General features: G+C 46.7%; 9 protein-coding genes across 9 annotated transcripts; 5 read left to right on the top strand and 4 right to left on the bottom strand. All coding sequences in view use genetic code 12, as the record gives it.

The window, feature by feature from the left end:
• Nucleotides 1–83: 83 nt before the first annotated feature.
• Nucleotides 84–851, top strand: DIURU_001357 (tRNA methyltransferase; the record flags this gene model as incomplete). Its single annotated transcript, XM_034153891.1, has 1 exon — nucleotides 84–851. One exon carries the CDS (start codon nucleotides 84–86, stop codon nucleotides 849–851), a length of 768 nt encoding a protein of 255 aa, XP_034013867.1.
• Nucleotides 852–1,405: 554 nt separating this feature from the next.
• On the top strand, nucleotides 1,406–3,091 carry DPS1-1 (aspartate--tRNA ligase; the record flags this gene model as incomplete). The annotated part of the gene is made up of 1 exon (XM_034153892.1): nucleotides 1,406–3,091. One exon carries the CDS (start codon nucleotides 1,406–1,408, stop codon nucleotides 3,089–3,091), a length of 1,686 nt encoding a protein of 561 aa, XP_034013868.1.
• A 777-nt stretch (nucleotides 3,092–3,868) lies between these two features.
• On the top strand, nucleotides 3,869–4,444 carry DIURU_001359 (uncharacterized protein; the record flags this gene model as incomplete). The annotated part of the gene is made up of 1 exon (XM_034153893.1): nucleotides 3,869–4,444. One exon carries the CDS (start codon nucleotides 3,869–3,871, stop codon nucleotides 4,442–4,444), a length of 576 nt encoding a protein of 191 aa, XP_034013869.1.
• Nucleotides 4,445–4,635: 191 nt separating this feature from the next.
• On the top strand, nucleotides 4,636–5,649 carry DIURU_001360 (uncharacterized protein; the record flags this gene model as incomplete). Its single annotated transcript, XM_034153895.1, has 1 exon — nucleotides 4,636–5,649. One exon carries the CDS (start codon nucleotides 4,636–4,638, stop codon nucleotides 5,647–5,649), a length of 1,014 nt encoding a protein of 337 aa, XP_034013870.1.
• Nucleotides 5,650–5,977: 328 nt separating this feature from the next.
• DIURU_001361 (ribonuclease P/MRP protein subunit) lies at nucleotides 5,978–8,224 on the bottom strand (the record flags this gene model as incomplete). Its single annotated transcript, XM_034153896.1, has 1 exon — nucleotides 5,978–8,224. The coding sequence occupies one exon, from the start codon at nucleotides 8,222–8,224 to the stop codon at nucleotides 5,978–5,980; it is 2,247 nt and encodes a 748-aa protein (XP_034013871.1).
• Nucleotides 8,225–8,432: 208 nt separating this feature from the next.
• Nucleotides 8,433–9,098, bottom strand: SSU72 (RNA polymerase II subunit A C-terminal domain phosphatase; the record flags this gene model as incomplete). Its single annotated transcript, XM_034153897.1, has 1 exon — nucleotides 8,433–9,098. The coding sequence occupies one exon, from the start codon at nucleotides 9,096–9,098 to the stop codon at nucleotides 8,433–8,435; it is 666 nt and encodes a 221-aa protein (XP_034013872.1).
• A 115-nt stretch (nucleotides 9,099–9,213) lies between these two features.
• DIURU_001363 (cysteine protease) lies at nucleotides 9,214–10,422 on the bottom strand (the record flags this gene model as incomplete). The annotated part of the gene is made up of 1 exon (XM_034153898.1): nucleotides 9,214–10,422. The coding sequence occupies one exon, from the start codon at nucleotides 10,420–10,422 to the stop codon at nucleotides 9,214–9,216; it is 1,209 nt and encodes a 402-aa protein (XP_034013873.1).
• A 516-nt stretch (nucleotides 10,423–10,938) lies between these two features.
• On the top strand, nucleotides 10,939–12,087 carry ARR3 (Arr3p; the record flags this gene model as incomplete). Its single annotated transcript, XM_034153899.1, has 1 exon — nucleotides 10,939–12,087. One exon carries the CDS (start codon nucleotides 10,939–10,941, stop codon nucleotides 12,085–12,087), a length of 1,149 nt encoding a protein of 382 aa, XP_034013874.1.
• A 2,273-nt stretch (nucleotides 12,088–14,360) lies between these two features.
• Nucleotides 14,361–16,022, bottom strand: DIURU_001365 (MFS transporter; the record flags this gene model as incomplete). Its single annotated transcript, XM_034153900.1, has 1 exon — nucleotides 14,361–16,022. One exon carries the CDS (start codon nucleotides 16,020–16,022, stop codon nucleotides 14,361–14,363), a length of 1,662 nt encoding a protein of 553 aa, XP_034013875.1.
• Nucleotides 16,023–18,845: the final 2,823 nt, after the last annotated feature.

Raw genomic sequence — 18,845 nt, forward strand, 5'->3', positions numbered from 1 at the left:
TTTTATCACAATAAATATAGACACCTCGACTTTTTCGTATACTATTCTACTATGTCATCTCATCTCGCACCCAGATCGCCACGATGCTAGATCCATTTGAACAAAAGAAGCAAGCCATCATCACCGAGATATCGGCAACACTGTCAGACCTACCCGATGCAAGTCCCAAAGGTACCATTGATGAATTCTGTTGGCCTGTGATCAATATAATAAACCGCCATTCCGATATGGTCACGACGTCTCTGTGTCTGGGGAGAGTATCGGTGTTTCTTGAGGGCCACAAGGGTGATTTGAAGGAAGGGGAAATGAAGATTGGGGCCAAAGGTAACGAAGGCAGATGGCTATTTGTCACTCACGATCCTAAGGACTTGCCGGGATGGCACAAGCAAATTAGCTTCAAGTATACCACAGAGTACCCTCTTGATCCCACAACCCGCTACATTTTATTCAAGTTTGAACCCTTAATTTTACACGTCAAATGCAGGGATGTGGCCACGGCAACTCAGCTTTATAATACCGCCATGGGGTGTGGGTTTCGGGAGTCGGGGATTGGCAGCCACAACAACGTGGCTATCCGCACCAGTATCAAGCTAGATGTTCCCATTGGATATCTAGGAGAGAACGATGAGTTGGTTTGCTTTGTTACCCCGGAATATCTCGATTTGATCACCACTTTAAGTGACAATCGCTTCCAGGAGAATTTTAAGAAGATGCGGGCAATTGAAAGGGCCATCGAAGGCATGGAGGTGAAAGAGCAAGTGAAGGTAGAAACAAAAGAGGAGAGACGGGAAAGGAAACGTCTCGAAGGGTTAGCTCGTCAGCAGCAGCTTCGTGAAGGTCGCACCGCTTAAGATAGCACATAATTCTAATTGCATGATGTATAACGAACGTGGAATACATGGAATATGAAAGAAATTTGATTAAGGACAAGCTGGAGGACGTCACAGAGGCAAAAACAAGGTCCTACCCGGATTCGAACCGGGGTTGTTCGGATCAGAACCGAAAGTGATAACCGCTACACTATAGAACCGCGATCGACGCAACTACAACGATAGCGGGAGTTACCCTTCCAATATGAATACACCGAAGTCGCTTAGTTTCCCCAGTTCTCGCCTGTAACTGCCACGACTCTTGACGTTTGACTTGTAGTAGTTGTGGCATCGATATAAATCGGGGTTTGGATGCAAAGTCAATTCAATCAGCCCAGGGTACTAGGAACATACACCGCAGAAACTTACCAGCTCCCTCATCACAACTTCGATATTAGTAGATACCATTGAAACTGTCGAACCCATTAATCGGAGACTAGCCCCAAGTTATGACTCCCAATAAACGTATGATGTCATTGACTTATGGGCGCATCGTTTTTATAAGTGCGAAATTTTCAATCTGTCGTTGACACACCATGTCTGAACAAGAAGCCAAGCAACAAGAGCAGCCCGTCGCTGCTCCGACTGAAGGTGCTCCCGCTGCCGAAGTTATCCTCGGCGAAGACGGTCAACCTTTGTCGAAGAAGGCCCTTAAGAAGTTGGAAAAGGAACGCGAGAAGGCCAAAAAGAAGGCCGAACGCGAAGCTCAGCTCGCTCAGGAAAAGGCTGCTAAGGAAGCTGCCGCTGCCAATGACCCCGCCAAGGCCAACTACGGCAAGTTGCCTTTGAACAACTCGTCTCTGCGCACCAACGAGCCCCGGGCCCAGATCGGTGACCTTTCCGCTGCCAAGGACGGTGAGGAAGTGTTGATCAGAGCCAGAGTCCACAACACCAGACAACAAGGTGCCACCATGGTCTTCATCACTCTCAGACAACAATTGTCTTCCATCCAAGCTCTTTTGAAGGTGAACAAGGACGAAGGTTCCAGCGCCATCTCGAAGCAGATGGTCAAGTGGGCCGGTTCGGTTTTGCCCGAATCGATCGTGTTGGTCAGAGGTGTCGTTAAGAAGGCGCCCGAAGCCATCAAGTCGGCCACCGTGCAAGACGCCGAATTGCACATCTCGCAAATCTTTGCCATCGCCGAAGCCCCCGAATCATTGCCGTTCAATGCCGAAGAGGCGTCGAGATCCGAACAAGAATGCGAAGAAAAGAACTTGCCCTTCATCAACTTGGACACCAGACTTGACTCGCGTGTTGTTGACTTGAGAACTAAGACCAACCAGGCTATCTTCAAGATCCAAGCCGGTGTGTGCAAGTTGTTCAGAGAGTTCTTGGACAAGAAGGGTTTTACTGAAATCCACACTCCCAAGATGATTGCCGCCGCTTCTGAAGGGGGTGGTAACGTCTTCGAAGTTTCGTACTTCAAGGGTAAGGCTTACTTGGCCCAATCGCCCCAATTTTACAAGCAACAAATGATTGCTGCCGACTTTGAAAAGGTTTACGAAATCGCCCCCGTGTTCAGAGCCGAAAACTCCAACACTCACCGTCACATGACCGAATTCACTGGTCTCGATTTGGAATTGACTTTTGAAGAACACTACCACGAAGTGTTGGACTTGCTTTCGGACTTGTTTGTGTTCATCTTCTCGGAGCTTAAGTCGAGATACGCTACCGAAATCGCCACTGTCCGTCAACAATTCCCCGTTGAAGAATTCAAGCTTCCTGCTGACGGTAAGATGGTCAGACTTACCTTCAAGGAAGGTATCGACATGTTGAAGGAAGCCGGCAAGGACCTCGACTACTACGAAGACTTGTCGACAGAAAACGAAAAGTTGTTGGGTAAGTTGGTCTACGAAAAGTACGACACCGACTTCTACATCTTGGACAAGTTCCCTCTTGACGTCCGTCCCTTCTACACCATGCCTGACGCCGAAAACCCCAAGTTTTCCAACTCTTACGACTTCTTCATGCGCGGTGAAGAAATCTTGTCGGGTGCTCAACGTATCCACGACCCCGACTTCCTTGCTGAACGGATCAGAGCCCACGAAGTCGACCCCACCGTGCCCGGGTTGAAGGAATACATCGACGCCTTCTCGTGGGGCTGTGCTCCTCACGCTGGTGGTGGTATTGGTTTGGAAAGAGTGGTGATGTTCTACTTGGGCTTGGGTAACATCCGGAGAGCGTCGTTGTTCCCCAGAGACCCCAAGAGATTGACGCCGTGAGTAGTGTATATAATGGAAAAAAAACCTTGAGCGACTCCTGTATCGTAAAATGCCTTTAGCTCCCGCATACCTACACCCAGCGCTCACAACCAAAAATCGATGCCCCCTAATGCACCGGAGTGTCGCGGTGGCCAATCATGGACCTTAGCTGTAGAGTCTAGACCGCACAGTCGTCGCCCCACATGCCGAGGCCATCACCTCCAACTATAAATCCTGATCTCGAGATGGTGGCATCCCTTGATCTCGGATTTTGAAGTAACCTTTGTCGATGCTACAAACCAAGCGTCGTAAAAAGCAAACCTCACCCCTTATTGTGGAGCGGCGGTGGGTGTATCACCAGTTGCTCCATGGACAACACACACTAGCGATTGCAGGTGTGGAGCGTACAGGCATCTCATCAGCCAGGCACCCTGCACAACGCCCTATGCCGAGTGGGGATGGAGCCACAGACGAAAAAATAAAATCTGGTGGACGATATCGCCAGTGTCGTTTCACCGTCGGCGAGTGTCTGCCCTCATCTTTGCTTGCTAGTGATCCCCCCTTCCACCACATCCTGCCACAGTAGACACACTAGCGATGCTTGCTTAATGCAAGTAATTTATTGTAAACGGCCATCTCGCATAATGAAATTCTAAATAAGGTGGAGCCGAGCGGCCAATAAGCAGACAGAGTTGCGCAAAACCATCGAGGCAAAATCCCGACGACACAGGTGGTACGGCATGAAACGTAGGGTGTTATAAGGAGGTCGACATCCCCTTTGCTGCCGATTAAGTCACCATGCACTTTCCTTCTAAGCTTTTGCTCGCCGTCTACGCCGCTTTGGCGGTCGCTGCCGATTCCGACACCGAGGAAGACACCACCATCACCCTGATCATCACCATCCAGGCGACGTTGGTGGTGCCTTCTAACACCCCTGACCAACCTCAGGACACCACCCAGGCTAACGAAACCACCAGTACCGGACCCTCGCCCCAACCCTCGGCCGAGCCTGCTTCCACTGAGCCTGCTTCCACTGAGCCATCTGCGGAACCCTCGACGCAACTGTCGTCGGAACCGTCGTCGGCACCCTCGTCGGAACCCTCCGCGCAACCTTCTGCCAAACCTTCTGCGGAACCTTCGCTGCAACCTTCGTCGGTAGAACCCACCACCTCCACGCCCACTACTGCCGTTGAAGAACCCACTTCGGTTTCTCAACACACTTCGTTGGCTGAAGTCTCTATTGAGCCCACCAGCACCCAAGCCCCCGCTGTCGGGAACAACGGGAGCCCCGAGATCTCGGTGGCGGAAAACGCTGCCTACAAGCTTAACCTTGGCTGGGCCATGGCTGCTGGCGCCGTTGGTATGATGTTGTAAAATGATGGTATATGTTGTATTATTAGAATCTTAATAAAGTGTATTATTTCTGATTGACATTTGCTCCCCCCTCTCACATCCTGTCACGTGACGAAGTGTCGCCCGTCACAGTTGACGTTGCGACCACTCGGTAACAATTAGATTCTCCGGGGTACACTCGTTCGTCGTGCCGTTTACGCCATCACGCCAGCATGGAAGCTACCTTGGTGTCGAACCCGAAAGATTCGAGTGCCACCATCCTTTTGATGGGGCTACGAAGGGGTGGCAAATCATCCATTTGCAAGGTGGTGTTCCACAATATGCAACCGTTGGACACCCTCTACTTGGAGTCAACCCTGAAACCGACCACCGAACACTTTTCTTCACTTATTGACTTGCTGGTGATGGAATTACCGGGGCAACTTAATTACTTTGAGCCCACATATGACTCAGAACGCATATTCGCCCTGGTCGGGGCCTTGGTGTACGTGATTGACTCGCAAGACGAATACCTTAATGCCTTGACCAACTTGTCCATGATCATTGAATACGCATACAAGGTGAATCCCGCCATCAACATCGAGGTCCTCATCCACAAGGTTGATGGTTTATCGGAAGAGTACCGGATTGATGCCCAGCGCGACATAATGCAACGTACCGGCGACGAATTGTTAGAGTTGGGTCTCGAAGGTGTCCAGGTTTCATTCTACTTGACGTCTATCTTTGACCACCTGATTTACGAAGCGTTTCTGCGAATCGTCCAAAAGCTCATTCCCGAATTGCCCCTGTTGGAAAACATGTTGGATCAATTAGTTGTCCACTCGAGCATCGATAAGGTGTTCTTGTTTGATGTCAATTCGAAAATTTACGTTGCTACTGATTCATCACCTGTGGATATACAAACATACCAGATTTGTGCGGAGTTTATTGACGTCACCTGCGACTTGGATGACTTGTACGTTGAAGACGACAAACAAGAGATGCGAACACTTTTCGGGGAGGACATCCGCAGTGTGTCCAGGTTAAACAATGGGTGCATTCTCTACTTAAAGCAAATGATTAGAGGGTTGGCGCTTGTGGCCCTTATTCGTTCGGATGAAAAGTCTGACATTGACAAATCCCTTGCCATCATAGATTACAACGTCGGGTTATTCAAACAAGCGTTAATGAAGGTATGGGCACACGCAAAATTGCAGCCGGCCAATCGTCCTGCTGTGGAAAACTAGGTTCCATTTAAGACGAAACTTTAGTACATCATCACATTAAATGGATATCACCTCCTGGCAACAGCCACTTAAAATGGGATATAGGTAGTTTCGGTCGTAGTAATGAAATCAAAAATTGAAAGATCCACACCCCCAGCCTGAAACTGACGGTTAAGCCAATAACAGACTAAACGGAGGTTGGCGAACCAACTCAGGGCGCTGTGCAATGCCTCTTAAGTCGACACGGATGGAAGGCTTCTTGATCCCCTCCATCATCTCAAGGTAAGTATGAAGAAAAAAATTTGATGGCGCGTGAAACTACAATTATATTACGTTCCTGTATATAAACCTAAAACATGGTCAAACTCCGGGCAGTGACTGGGTAGAAGTTGGAACACCCGACATTACGAACATATAGATTGTTGATGTCGGTCCCTGCCACAACATATGCCAAACCCAGTGCATGACCAATGTCCAAATTGAAATTACCTGTCGTCACAAAGCCCACAATATCGCATAGGTTACGGTGATTGCCAACAAATAATCTGGCACGGTCAGTGATCGTACCCTTGTCGCAAGTAATGCCTATCAATTGGATTGGGAGGTTTGTTTTGCGTATGTCACCAAAACATTTAACAATTGGTATGTCTGTTGTTTTCGTAGTAGTGCATCGAAATTGGCCTTCATTATTACCAGTTCGGGTGACGGCTACCATTAAGTCCTTGTAGTCATTAATTTTGATATCACTTTCATCAAATTCGACGTTTGGATTGGCACCTTCAAGCAATTTTTCTGGAGTTAACTTGTAAAGTTGTTTAAGAAACACCAATGCTCGAAGACTGGACCAATCGCACTCGAAAGGGTTCATGAAATCGGGGTTGGCGTAATCCTCGTGACTGTCTCTGTTGTACTTCTTCTCCCTCATTTGGTATTTTGACTTTAAAAGCCATCCATTGGCATAATTGTATTTGGCCCCTGCGGCGAGCCAAGGGAAGTCGTAAGGGTAAGTGGGTCTGAAATTTTCATAGTTGATCTGGTAGAGTTGTTGAAAGCCAATAGGATGAACTTTGGGCAATCGTACAAGTTTGATCCACACTGGCAACACCCAGTACCACGGAATAAGTACAGTCCATCCTACTGTCGTTTTGATCACAACTATGGGAATAGAAGTCTTCGAGATGATGTCTTGAGACACTGAGTTAGACATGGAACCCGCCTCTCTGAATTTCTTGTCCAACTCTTTCACAGGAAGCATGTTTTCGTAGGATCTGGACCGACCATGACTGGTGAACAATGGCGACAGGGTAACATGGTCTTCAGCATTAGCACGTACGATCTTGACCGCATCGCTCTCCTTCAGGGGTGTAGGTTTGGTCAGAGGCTGCTTCCATAAACGGGGGTCGCGAATGTCTAGCGTGTAGGTTGTGCCAACGGCAATTGTTCTGTGATCGGTAAAACTGCAAATGCTCTCCCAATAGGGATCATTCAGTACTGGGTGTATGATTTGTGAAAGCTCCTGCAACGCCAAGGGGCCCATCAAATCAATACTACCAATGGCGTATCGGCAATCCTCGATAGCGTATGACTTTTTGAGACTTTTGAAAATGTAGTCATAATCTTGGGCATGTACCCGTACCATGATTTTGCTGTGATTGACAAGGACCACACCCATGGCTGTGAGTTGATCCTTGATGTACAACGGGCCAACGTAACTGCGCTTGCCGTTCAACAATGAAGGGGGAACGGCATCGTTGTATTTAGTGTGGCGACGGAAGAACTCGAGGGGTTCAGCGTTTTTGACGAGTAACACGTCATTATAAGAGGTGTCCATAGCAACACACTTATGTTTAGCGTTACGGTGCGTGCTCCGGTAGCATTTTTGCAGTGGAGTCAAGGGAATCTTGTACCCGTTGTTCCCCACCATGTGGAACCGTTTGGCGTGCCACACATGAGTTGGAAGCCACACGAACTCTTTTTGACGATGCATGTAGCCGAAAGCCCCTCGGGGTCGAAACGCAAGTTGATTAAGTGCACAGTTATCATAAGCACCGCATCTGTTATTGTATTTCCGCAACCGATGCTTTTCAAAGGCAGCGATATCGCGGTTAAGATCACGTATTTGGTGACGCAAACCGGCCTTGCGACCAGATCTATGGACGTAGGGTGGAAGCTGTCGGAGAAGCTTCAATTTTGCGCCAAACTTCAAAAGCCGTTTCCGCAATTTGTACATGTGTAACAGACGTCCCTTGCTTGAACCCTTGGGCTTCTCGCCTTTAGCCGTTTTCGCCATCTCATTGAGAGCTCGATTACGAAGCCGCTTCGGGATCCGCTTCACATTGTGAGAGGCTGTTCTTCGTCGAAGTACACGTGGTAGATTCTGGAACACTCGGGCGACCTGTGATGCCTTGACTTTAAGCTGGGCCCTCTCAAATGAGCGCACCTCGAACTCACGGGCCTTGATGAAATCGGGGATATTGAGACGCCGATACTTGTCAAAACTAGGATCGGCGATCTCAGCTTTCATCACCCGTGAGTTCTGTAGCTTGGCTCTTTTCTTGGCCTTATTTGCCGGGGTGGCAGACGGCGTTGGCGCCATGATGAGGTGGTGATGGATGGGCGCGTGCGAAGAGCGGCGTCGGCCAAATGTTATGGAGGTCTACGAATGAGTCCAAAATGGATGATATATAAAGAATTGATTAATTTGAGATCGTCATTATTACATTAATATACACCGTCATCGACATCAGCGAAACTTTGGATTTCGTCTGTAAGACGCGTCAAGCAAGCTTCTCATGAATATGGCTCTAGTAGTAGGCAACTGCGTATAGAGTCTGAAGATGGGGGTGCTCCTTTTGCCATTCACTTAAAATCTTCATCATCTGATCCTCCATGAGATTGATTGATGGGTCCTCAGGGTTTTCCTTCTGCAGTTCTCGGAATTCATGGATCATATTAACCAACTTCAAAATACCTTTACCCCCCAAAATAGCGTTTTCGTTATCATCCTTGATATCAATGTTGATAACATGGACAATCTCGCGGGCTTCGATGACCAGATCACTGGGCTTGTCATAGAGACGGAATTGTAGGTCATCCAAAACGGAATCGAAACATCTCTCTTCACAGGTGATCACCAAGTCGAATTTACCTGCGTAGTAGTTCGTGTGCCACTTTTCCGGAGCGGTTTTAACGTGGCGATTCCGATTCAACATTTCGATTAAGCCTTGAGACTCGTACAACTTACGACATGGTTGCGATAAGAGATCATTGTAGATGGTTTCGTAGGGAGTGCCGAAGTCGTACACATTGGGTTTGTTGATCGACGGACCGGGTAACCTCACCGCCGACCCCGTGCCGAACGACTTCACGTCGTACCCTGCGTCTCGTAACTGTTTGTGTGACTCCATGGACCGGTTATTATTCGAGGCACACACGGTACATATCTTGAGACTATCTTCTTTCATGACCATTGGTTTTCAAGGATGGATATTAGGATGGCACTGTGTGGGTGATGATGGCGGTGCGCGAATAAGCCGCACGCGCCGCCCCCCTACGAAAATTAACTACGTGTGACTAACATGATATCTATTGAGTCTCCGGCTTGTCCAGCAAGTTGATGGGTTCATACTCCTCCAGCGTATCGATACTTTTGCTTGGATCCTCCTTGTCAACGAGCACCGCGTCATCCGCATGAGCGGGCGGCTCGCTAGATCCTAAGTCGACAAAGTCATCTTCTCCAGGTTCGCCCCCAAGATCAACGAACTCGTCGACATCTCGACGTACGTGAACGAACTCTGAGTTTTGAGCGGAGCTCTTTTGCAGGGAGAAGTGGACTATACGGTTTTTGCTCGCTCCACATTGCGATTTGAAGTCATCAAAGTCAGCCTGAGACCCGAAGTACACACCAATCATCATAGACGGGTCCAAGGTTGAGAGATGGCTTCGCTGGTATCCAGATGGCCGATACGTCGCGTAGGCATCTTGTCCAGATGTGGAAATAATCGATTGAGGTGAATGGGGGTCAAAGTATAGTAGGTCTTGATCTTCGTAGCCAAAAAAGTAGTAGCTGGCCGATGGCTTCCCTCCAGCAATGCCGACCAGCTGAGGCAATGAAAGAAGATGAAGTAAGCTCTCATGGTAGTACTTGTTGATTGAATCAATGCCTAATCTTACCGGCATCAAAAGGAGAGTAGGGAACTCAGGAATGGTAGAAGGAACGTCACCAGACTCGCCAATGATAACATGTAAATCATCACTCAACAATTTGAGGATTGATAGCGACGCCGCATTGGGCCCGAACCACTGGCCTGGCTTCACTTGGAGCGGCAGCTCTCCAGCCACCTTCACGAAGTTGTGTAAGGAGTACGGTGCCTCCGGAGTGTCAAGAAACTGCCCCACAACCTGTTCGAACGTTTGACCGCTGCGGAGTAACGCGTTTGCAAGCAATGTCTGTGACGTTCGGATCATACACCCCCACCCCACATCACTGGTAAACAGCTCAAAATCCGGTAATGTGAATACGCCCTTTATCAATGCCGATCCAAGAAAATTGAGCGGACTCGGGCCCGTGGGATCTTTTGGTATTGGTTGGAACCCATACCGATAAGTTAATTGCACTAAGGTGGCAATTCGGTTCGAGGCGGCGGCGGGGGTGTCGTAGGTGGTTCCCATTACCACCAAAGGCATTGGGTTGACCGGGGTTGCCTGCTCTCGATTGGTAAGAGCCAGCCAAATCAGTCCGATCGAGAAAGGCGAGTCAACACCAGGGGGATCTTGCCTATCTAGCGGAGTCATGTGCCTGTGGTGATTGCGCGCCGGCCACTGATTACCGAGTTTCGCGGGGTTCATGGTAGACACACCTATGTGATCATGCAGTGACCACCTGAAAAGCACCAGAAAGAAAACTAATTCAAATAAAATGCTCTAATCTATTCATTATTTCCTGGCTTCAGTTAATCTGTTGTCGTGGAGTAGCACTGCGTGACCACCCACGTGATGACCCCACCCTGTAAGCGCAGATGTTAAGGTGTGTAGTCACAAACTATACTCTATGGTCACCTCTTATGAAATGAATATCTAGGAGATAGCTTACAATCATAATCAGGGTCTGATAAATAAATTTGCTTACAATCTGAGCCAAATCTGTCGGCCCCGTAACTGTAATTAATATAGCGCAAGATGCATGAACGAAAATGCTTAACCGCCTCAGCCTCATCCCATCTCATCAACTCTAACGAAATGATGATAAGAGAAATGTTTCGGGACTTAGGTGTCATAAATACCCTTCTACCAGTCTGGATCGCGGTATCTATGGCTGTGGGGGTCATCCTTGGTTACTTTGTTCCTCAGGTGAGGGAGAAGCTTGACCATGCTCGATTCGCTGATGTTCCTGTTCCTATATTGGTTGGCATGATCTGGATGATGTTTCCCGTATTGTGTAAGATTGATTACTCTCCCAGTCAGTTCAAACGTACAAACTGGAAGTACGTTGCTGCTCTGTTGGTTGTGAACTGGGTGATCGCTCCTTTCTTGATGATTGGCTTGGGTTGGGCCACCCTTCCTGACTTATTGGAATTTAGAGTTGGAGTAATCATTGTTGGCACAGCCCGTTGCATCGCTATGGTGATGATCTGGAATGAGTTGGCTGGAGGGGACCAACAGTTATGTGCTACGTTGGTGTTGATAAATCTGTTGCTTCAGATCGCGCTCTACGGACCATTGGTGTACGTTTATGGTAAATACCTTGGTGGGTATGATGACATGAAGCTTGCTATATGGCCTGCCATCCGGTCAGTGTTGGTTTTCTTGGGGATTCCCATGGCTGCTGGATTCGTCACCAGAATTGGTACAAAGATGTTAGGGATTTACGACAAGACCATGAAACTCATTGGACCTACTTCATTACTTGCTTTGTTGTACGTTATCATCGTGTTGTTTGCTCTGCAAGGTCATGCTATCGTTGACAACATTGGGCCCGTCTTTCGAGTTGTTGTTCCCTTGTTGATCTACTTCTTGGTACTCTTTACTGCGGTTGTCCTTGGGTGCCGTCATTATTGCGTCCCTTATCCACAAATGGTCACACAAGCATTCACAGCGGCCTCAAACAACTTCGAATTGGCGATTGCGGTAGCAGGCTCTATCTTTGGTGTCGATTCTAAAGAGGCCATGGCCGCAACAGTGGGGCCTCTTGTTGAAGTGCCTGTGTTGGTAACCCTTGTGTATGCTATCAGATGGGTGAACCAAACTTGGTACTACAAGAAGATCAACAAATGTCAAGGTTGTGATTTACAGCAAGTGGTTTTGGTGCATGACCTGGATGCTGAAGAATTTAATGACAAACACAAGTATCGCCGCTTCAGGGCTGTCACGTCTGCGCTACCTGATAAGAATGAACCGATAGTGGTGCTTGAAAAGCTCAATTTTAGAGAGTTGGAACTAAAATTGATGAAAACTCATTGACTTTATGAAGTGATGAAATCAAGTGTAAGCTTGAAGAAAGGTTTGATGTCATTTGCTGCATTAAAGGTTCTTCATCAATGTGTCCACAAATTCCCATGAGACTTGAAATTATCTTAATTGTTTCCCGATCTGTACAACCCAATTGGCTTCTGAATAACCCTTGGTGTTTGTCCGGCTGTCGTTGTTTCACGCAGCGTTAGCAGATGAAAACAACGCCTCCTCTATATCAGAGTCGTCAAGAGCACCTGCTGTTGCATAGCAGGTCTCAGCAGATGTTATATGTTGTCTTGACTCTACGTTACCAAATCTTACCTAGGTTGAACCATTTGTATGGTTTCGGTTTCTGAATCCTAATCATGACTGACTTACTCCCAATTTACTGGTAGCATTCCCTATACATATATGTAGAGTGTCATCAGATCTATCTACTCTTGTACCTCCTGATAGATGCATTCTGTATGCCTAGCCTTGTACCATCAGCATGTGCGATGCCTAGAGTGGAACGAAAAGCCAACACTGCAACAAGCTCTTGAGCTTCTCTACGTTTCTTATAGCAGTGAAAGTCAAATAGGAATTGATCTAACCTTACCTTTTTCCAATGTTTGGTAGCCGATTTGTATCGTCTGCGAAAATAACTCATACTTATAGACTAAGCGGAAGAATATATCGAGACTGAATGACAAATTGCGAGAGTCAATAATAATGATACAGCTATTATATTGCTCCCAAATTTAGCTTATTACGTAACACGCTTGGAATCTAACCGTGAAACTTATGAACACGCCTAGAAGAAGCTCAAGCTAAAACCAATTGTGCTTGTGCTGATGTATAATTTCAGTTTTGCAAAATTTCAAAATTCCTCTCGATAGCTTAGCTGGTAGAGCGTGAGACTGTAATGGAATTGTCATCTCAAGGTCGCGTGTTCGACTCACGCTCGGGAGAATCTAACTTTTTTAATTTTTTCACTTAATCTATGTCTTTAATTTTCATCTTCAATGGGTCTACACTGCTGGCATATTTGCGGAGGCCATTTGGTACTGGTTTTTGTTGAATTGGACAAAAAATTGAGGTGTACTCATCATTGAACTGTTGATGATAAGATGAATTTGCGAAAAATTTAGAAAATCTTCACGCTTTCACATACTGTGGAAAATTGACCTAGTTTGGAGCCACGTACAAAAAGAGTTATGCACCGGAACGAACCCTCTATATCAATACCATTGCACGCTCGAACTTTCGATTAGCATCATTATCGTCAGCGACACTTATTTACATGATTATCATTTTGAGAAGATATTAGCATGATGACGCATTGCTGTCGGTATTATTAGACCGTGTATTCACCTAGTCATGTCTGTGATGGCACTTTTCTACATAGATCCACGACCCCCAACCATTGAAGTTATGAACTCATACATACAATCAGTGGATACTAACTCCCGATTGAATACGTAATGGTTACCTCGGTAACTCCTGACCATGATCAGCGACTTACCGACGTGGTCATTCGACCCTAGAGCCAAACATACGCTACTCTGGCCCCTATAAACAAGCTTTAACATGAACATGGTAGTAGATTTCTCGATGGTCTATAAAATGTGTGCCGAAATACCTACAAAATCAGTTCTTTGCTCTGATTGTTCGCATTAAATCAAAATGTAACACTGTTTGAAGGTCCACCTACAAATATACTCCCATTCATTCGTCAAAGAGTGTTTCAATTGCATTTAGTGCCAATTACAGACACTTTTCTTCACAGGTGTTGTTATATCATGAAACATAAATTAATTTATAGTATGAAAAACAGGCAGGGACTGCCGTCAACTTCATAAGCAAAGAATTCTTTTATTGTCTTTAATACCTTAATCTGTGTTAAACAGAGTTTTGTAATTTTTAAAAAATGGTCCCTTGGCCCAGTTGGTTAAGGCGTGGTGCTAATAACGCCAAGATCAGCGGTTCGATCCCGCTAGGGACCATGTTTTTTGAAACCTTCCACCGATTGGTATGCCAACTCAAACTCAAAGATTTGAGAATATACTACTTTTTGTCTTGAACGTAAAACTGAAAGGAAAATTTTTTACATGTTTCGATTGACTCTCTGCATTGTCGTTGACGTCGGCAGCTAGTATAGAAGTTTTACCTATAACTCATTGATACTACTTATAGAGTCATTAGCTGATAGACTCGTGTACAAATTTGATAATGTCATTTAATTAGATCATTAACGCATGCAGCCATATGTATAAGATTTCTTACTCCCAAAGCTCAATCGACTACCACTTCGCCGCATACTTCGAGCGAGCTCTCAACTTCGGCCCTATTAGCAAAAACGTCACGGGAATGGCGATCATGCCCACACAGATGAAACCAAGCACTGACAGACCCCAGCCTACAAGGAAGCGCTTGGTTTTCAAGTTCAAGAACAAGGGTCTGGCGAATAATGGGAATACCCCGGCAATGGTAGACCGCACAAAATCGTTAGAGGCGAACACCAGAGCAAGGTACTCAGATGCAAACGATGCCCCTAAAAAGTTGAACAACGTTTGGAAAATGAAAAAAGCCCCCATGGCGAAAGTGGCAGCGCCCATAATAGGACCCATCCAATGGAGGTCAGGAGCCGCAGTCCAGCCGAAGATGAAGATCCCAACGGGCATCAATATTGAGCCAGCAATGGCAATGGGCATAAACACCTCGGGGCTGACCTTAGTTCCCGCTAATTCTTTCTTAGTGAACAGGTGGTAGATAATAGACACGTAAATAATTGCCCCCAAAAGAATACCAGTAATGATTGCGACGAAAGTGGTGCCCATCGGCACAAGTTTGAAGTGGAATACCTCAACGAACACCATGGGGAACGCCTCGAACCACAAGTACATGATGGCATACACGAGCGAAATGTATAAGTTCACCGCCAACACCACCGGTTCCAACAACGTGATCTCAATTGGACGCCACAACGTGTCCACAAGCACCTGGTGAGTGGTAAGCGCTTCATTTTCAATCTCGCCTACCAGCTTAATGTTGGGATTTTGCGTGATTGCTCTCAACCGTTTAGCCTTACGAGCAAGCAAAGTCTTGTCATACAGTTCAGGGAATGTAAACGTCAATACAATCAATGCCGATCCCAGGAGAATCGCCATGAACCAAAACGTCCATCTCCAACCACCAGCGACAATTAAAGCTGAACCAATAAGAGGACCTAACGAGGGACCAGCAACTGCACCCATCGACCACGTAGCAAGCCCCACCGGCATCCACGCCAACGGTAACACATCAGCCACCGATGCACCACCGGTGGCAAGTGCCGGCAGGGCAAAAATCCCTGCGAGGAACCGCAAAATACACAACCCGGCGATATTCTTCACTAAAGCCGTAGGAATCTGTAAAATGAAGAAAAGGAATAATGTTGTGATGTAAATCAGGGTTCGGCCAAAGCGAGCGTTTTCCAGCATCGGCAGAAACCACATGGGGCCGACACCGTAGCCAATGACGAAAAGGGTAAGGGGTAACGTCGCCACTACTGACCCGACATGGAACTGGGCCATGATTTGATCATAACCGGGGGTGTATATCGCCAGAGCCATGTACACCGACATGGTAAGGAATGCAATTTGCACGACGAAAAACGCCTTTTGCATCACCGGCCAGTTACGAGGATTTTCGGGGTCATCATCCCCATCCCACGTTACTAAAATCACCAGCGATTGAGGGGTTGAGGCAATCTTCTCACACGCTATCAGCAGGTCCAGCAGGTCGCAGACTTGGCCTGTAGCTTCATTGGTTACCGATGCTTTGGAAGGAGCGTACTCATGGGTGAGGTACTTGCGTTCGACTTCGTATTTTGGTTGCTCTTCTTTGTATGAGAAGTATTTATGCTGGGAGAGATGATACACCGAGCGGCCATAAAATGAGTCGCGGACAAATTGGTACCACATGCGTACTGCTGTGAAGTGCCAGGGTCGCTGGTTATGTATGAAACATCGCTGCCGCCACAGATAAAATACTGTTGCTCGATGTGGCAACGCGCTGATCGTTCTTGCGTTAAACAAGCCGTAACGCTATGTCAGCCGCACTAATGAGGAAGTCACCGACGCAGCCCACCGATACAATTGGAAGTCACCGAGATTGGCTGCATGAATTAATAAACGCCTACAGATACTCTGAGTAAGCTGACAAATCCGTTCCGGGCATATTTCACCGGGTTTCTCAACACAACTTCCTTGCTTATCCTGAAAATGGCTCATGCACATTTCAAGTTTGTAGCCCATTTTCTTTGATGGATAGTCGGGATTGTGTCGCATAGTGCTGGCAAATTAATCCGCAAGATGAGGGATGAGGCCATCAAGGTAAGGCACTGTGCGGCTATCGCTATTGCCCACCTCATCTGCCGCGTCTTTTATTTCTCTTGCTCGCCTAAAATTGGTACGCACACGCCAGTGCTTCCTATCAAGCTTACAAATAATATATCCAAAGATAACCCTATCTCGTCAATCAGGGCCTCAATACCCTCTCTCAGCGATAAATAACGATACCTACTTGCTGATCATCGACCTCAACTTACTTGAAAACCTCAACACCAACCAGAGTCTCAATTACATCAAGCTTGAGAACAACTTGCTCCAGCTTCAGGAGCGAGGGCAGGCGTTGGAGGCGTTGAATGGTCAGCTAAATCACTATGAGGGGATGTTGAGTCAAATTGAAACCTCGGTAGCCCTGATGGAGACGATTGTTGCCGAGTTTAGTCATCCTAGCTATGCACAACCGCTATTAATATCCGTCAAAAAGTCTCAATGATCGATGATACGGCTTTCCGTCTTAGCCATACACAAGTCCAGTTTGCTCATATGATTTTGAATACTTTGGACATGTTGCATATCAATTGCAATCAATATGTGGTTCCTTAATGAGAAAGTACTCAAGAGTTCCGTGATTAGTATTTTTCTGGTGATTTTACGTATTTTATTCAACTGTTTGCATTAAAATAAGCTGTATAACTGCTTGATATGATCATTTGGTTACAAGAATTGGAGCAAAAAAGAGCATGGAAGCTTTTTGTTTGATTCTAACTTGGAAATTCAGATGATTCTTCATATCTGATAGTGGAACTGGTAGCCACATTTGACGCTATTTTCATGCCATAGCCAGAATTGTCTTTGACTCACAAAAGCGTGTAAAGAATTTTCGGTTGTCCTTCATTTAAAGGGCAACCGACGACCGTGCTCTACGAAGATTTCGAACCTCGACCTCCCCGAGTAGTTTTCTCAAGTGTTCCTTCTGGGTTTTACAACACCCTGGTTGCTGAGGGGTGAGATAGCAATTGTCTTCTAGATCGTTAGTATCTTTTTGATGAAAGACGGTGCATACTTCTACAATTCGGCTGCTCGCAAGGTTGCCTGGTTAGCTCAATCGGTAGAGCGTGAGACTCTTAATCTCAAGGCTGCGGGTTCGAGCCCCGCATTGGGCTTCTTTTTTTGCTCTTGTGGCTACCTTCCTTCCTCTTCATCGAGTTACTCTGTTAACTTAGTGGGAGACTTGTTTTTTTCTGCCGTAGCCCGCTTTCGAGAGAGGTCGGTCACACATTCTGTTGGTAGCGTTGGAGGTAGTGTGGTTCCGGGGTACGCTGATTACGCCTGTGCTAACCTAGATTGGTGTGTTGAAGTTTGCCTGTAGCTCCATTGGGAGCCAGCACGAATTCGTCTGAGTGCGGAGTGAGCTAAAGCCGAAGGTGATTCTGGTAAGGGATTGCCAATTACTAGAAGGGGCAAAGAACCAGTCTGCGTACACCAAAGTGGTTAAGAGGACAAGGAACCAGTTGGGTGCTCATTTGCGCTTACTTCACAAGCTCGTCGTCAACGCGATGCACGAGCTCTAATGTACCATGTCTTATCGTATTTGGTGTGATTGAGCTGTAGTACAAGATGCTTGGCTAAGGGATCTGCAGATCCTGAGATGCATCAACGTTTGAGTATTTGCCTACTACGCCTGACCTAAACCAAGTGGTGCAAAGTTTGATTTCATATATCCTATAGCCCATGTCATTCAACCCGCTTGCTCTTGGTATTGGTACTTTCTCAGCATACACACTTTGCTTATTTCTCCCATTATACTGGAGATTCAACAGCATCAACAACCAACCCGTCATTGTCTACAAAGCGACGCATACATTTTTATGGTATTAGAGTTTTGAAACGAGATTTGACGTATATTAACGACCATGTTGAATTGTCGTTGTTGTTGACATGATGGATCCTTTCAAAGAACACCAGCACGCAGTCGTGGTCTCTCGGAGATTCCCTGTCTTAACGGATATCTACAATTGTGGACAGAAATGAAGACTGTTCATGACTCTTATGATCTTCAATGTTTGCATTTAAAGTATATAAATATAAAACATAAGCTTCCCCTACAACGGTGAAAAAGATACAAAAAAAAGGAGCACGACCGAAGTCATCAGTGATCCCCAATAAGCTAAGACGATATGGCCGGCTTCACGTACTGAACATGTGCGTTCGTTTCAGCTAACCGGCTGCCCGTCTACGAAGACTACTCCACACTCGATGATCAAGTGCAGGTTTCATCTTCCAGACCCCTAGGAGGCTGGCTGCCAGCAGGTCCATGGCTCATCGACGCCGCCTTGAAAGACAACGCTGGCCACTTCCCTGCCGCATCACCAACTCGATGAAGACTATTAAGGAAACGACAACGATACCTCGAGTCTAACAGACACAAAGTTATTGGGGGCTACCCGTGGGGACACA

Source organism: Diutina rugosa (assembly GCF_008704595.1).
Source record: "Diutina rugosa strain CBS 613 chromosome Unknown scaffold52_size87997, whole genome shotgun sequence".
NCBI lineage: Eukaryota > Fungi > Ascomycota > Pichiomycetes > Serinales > Debaryomycetaceae > Diutina > Diutina rugosa.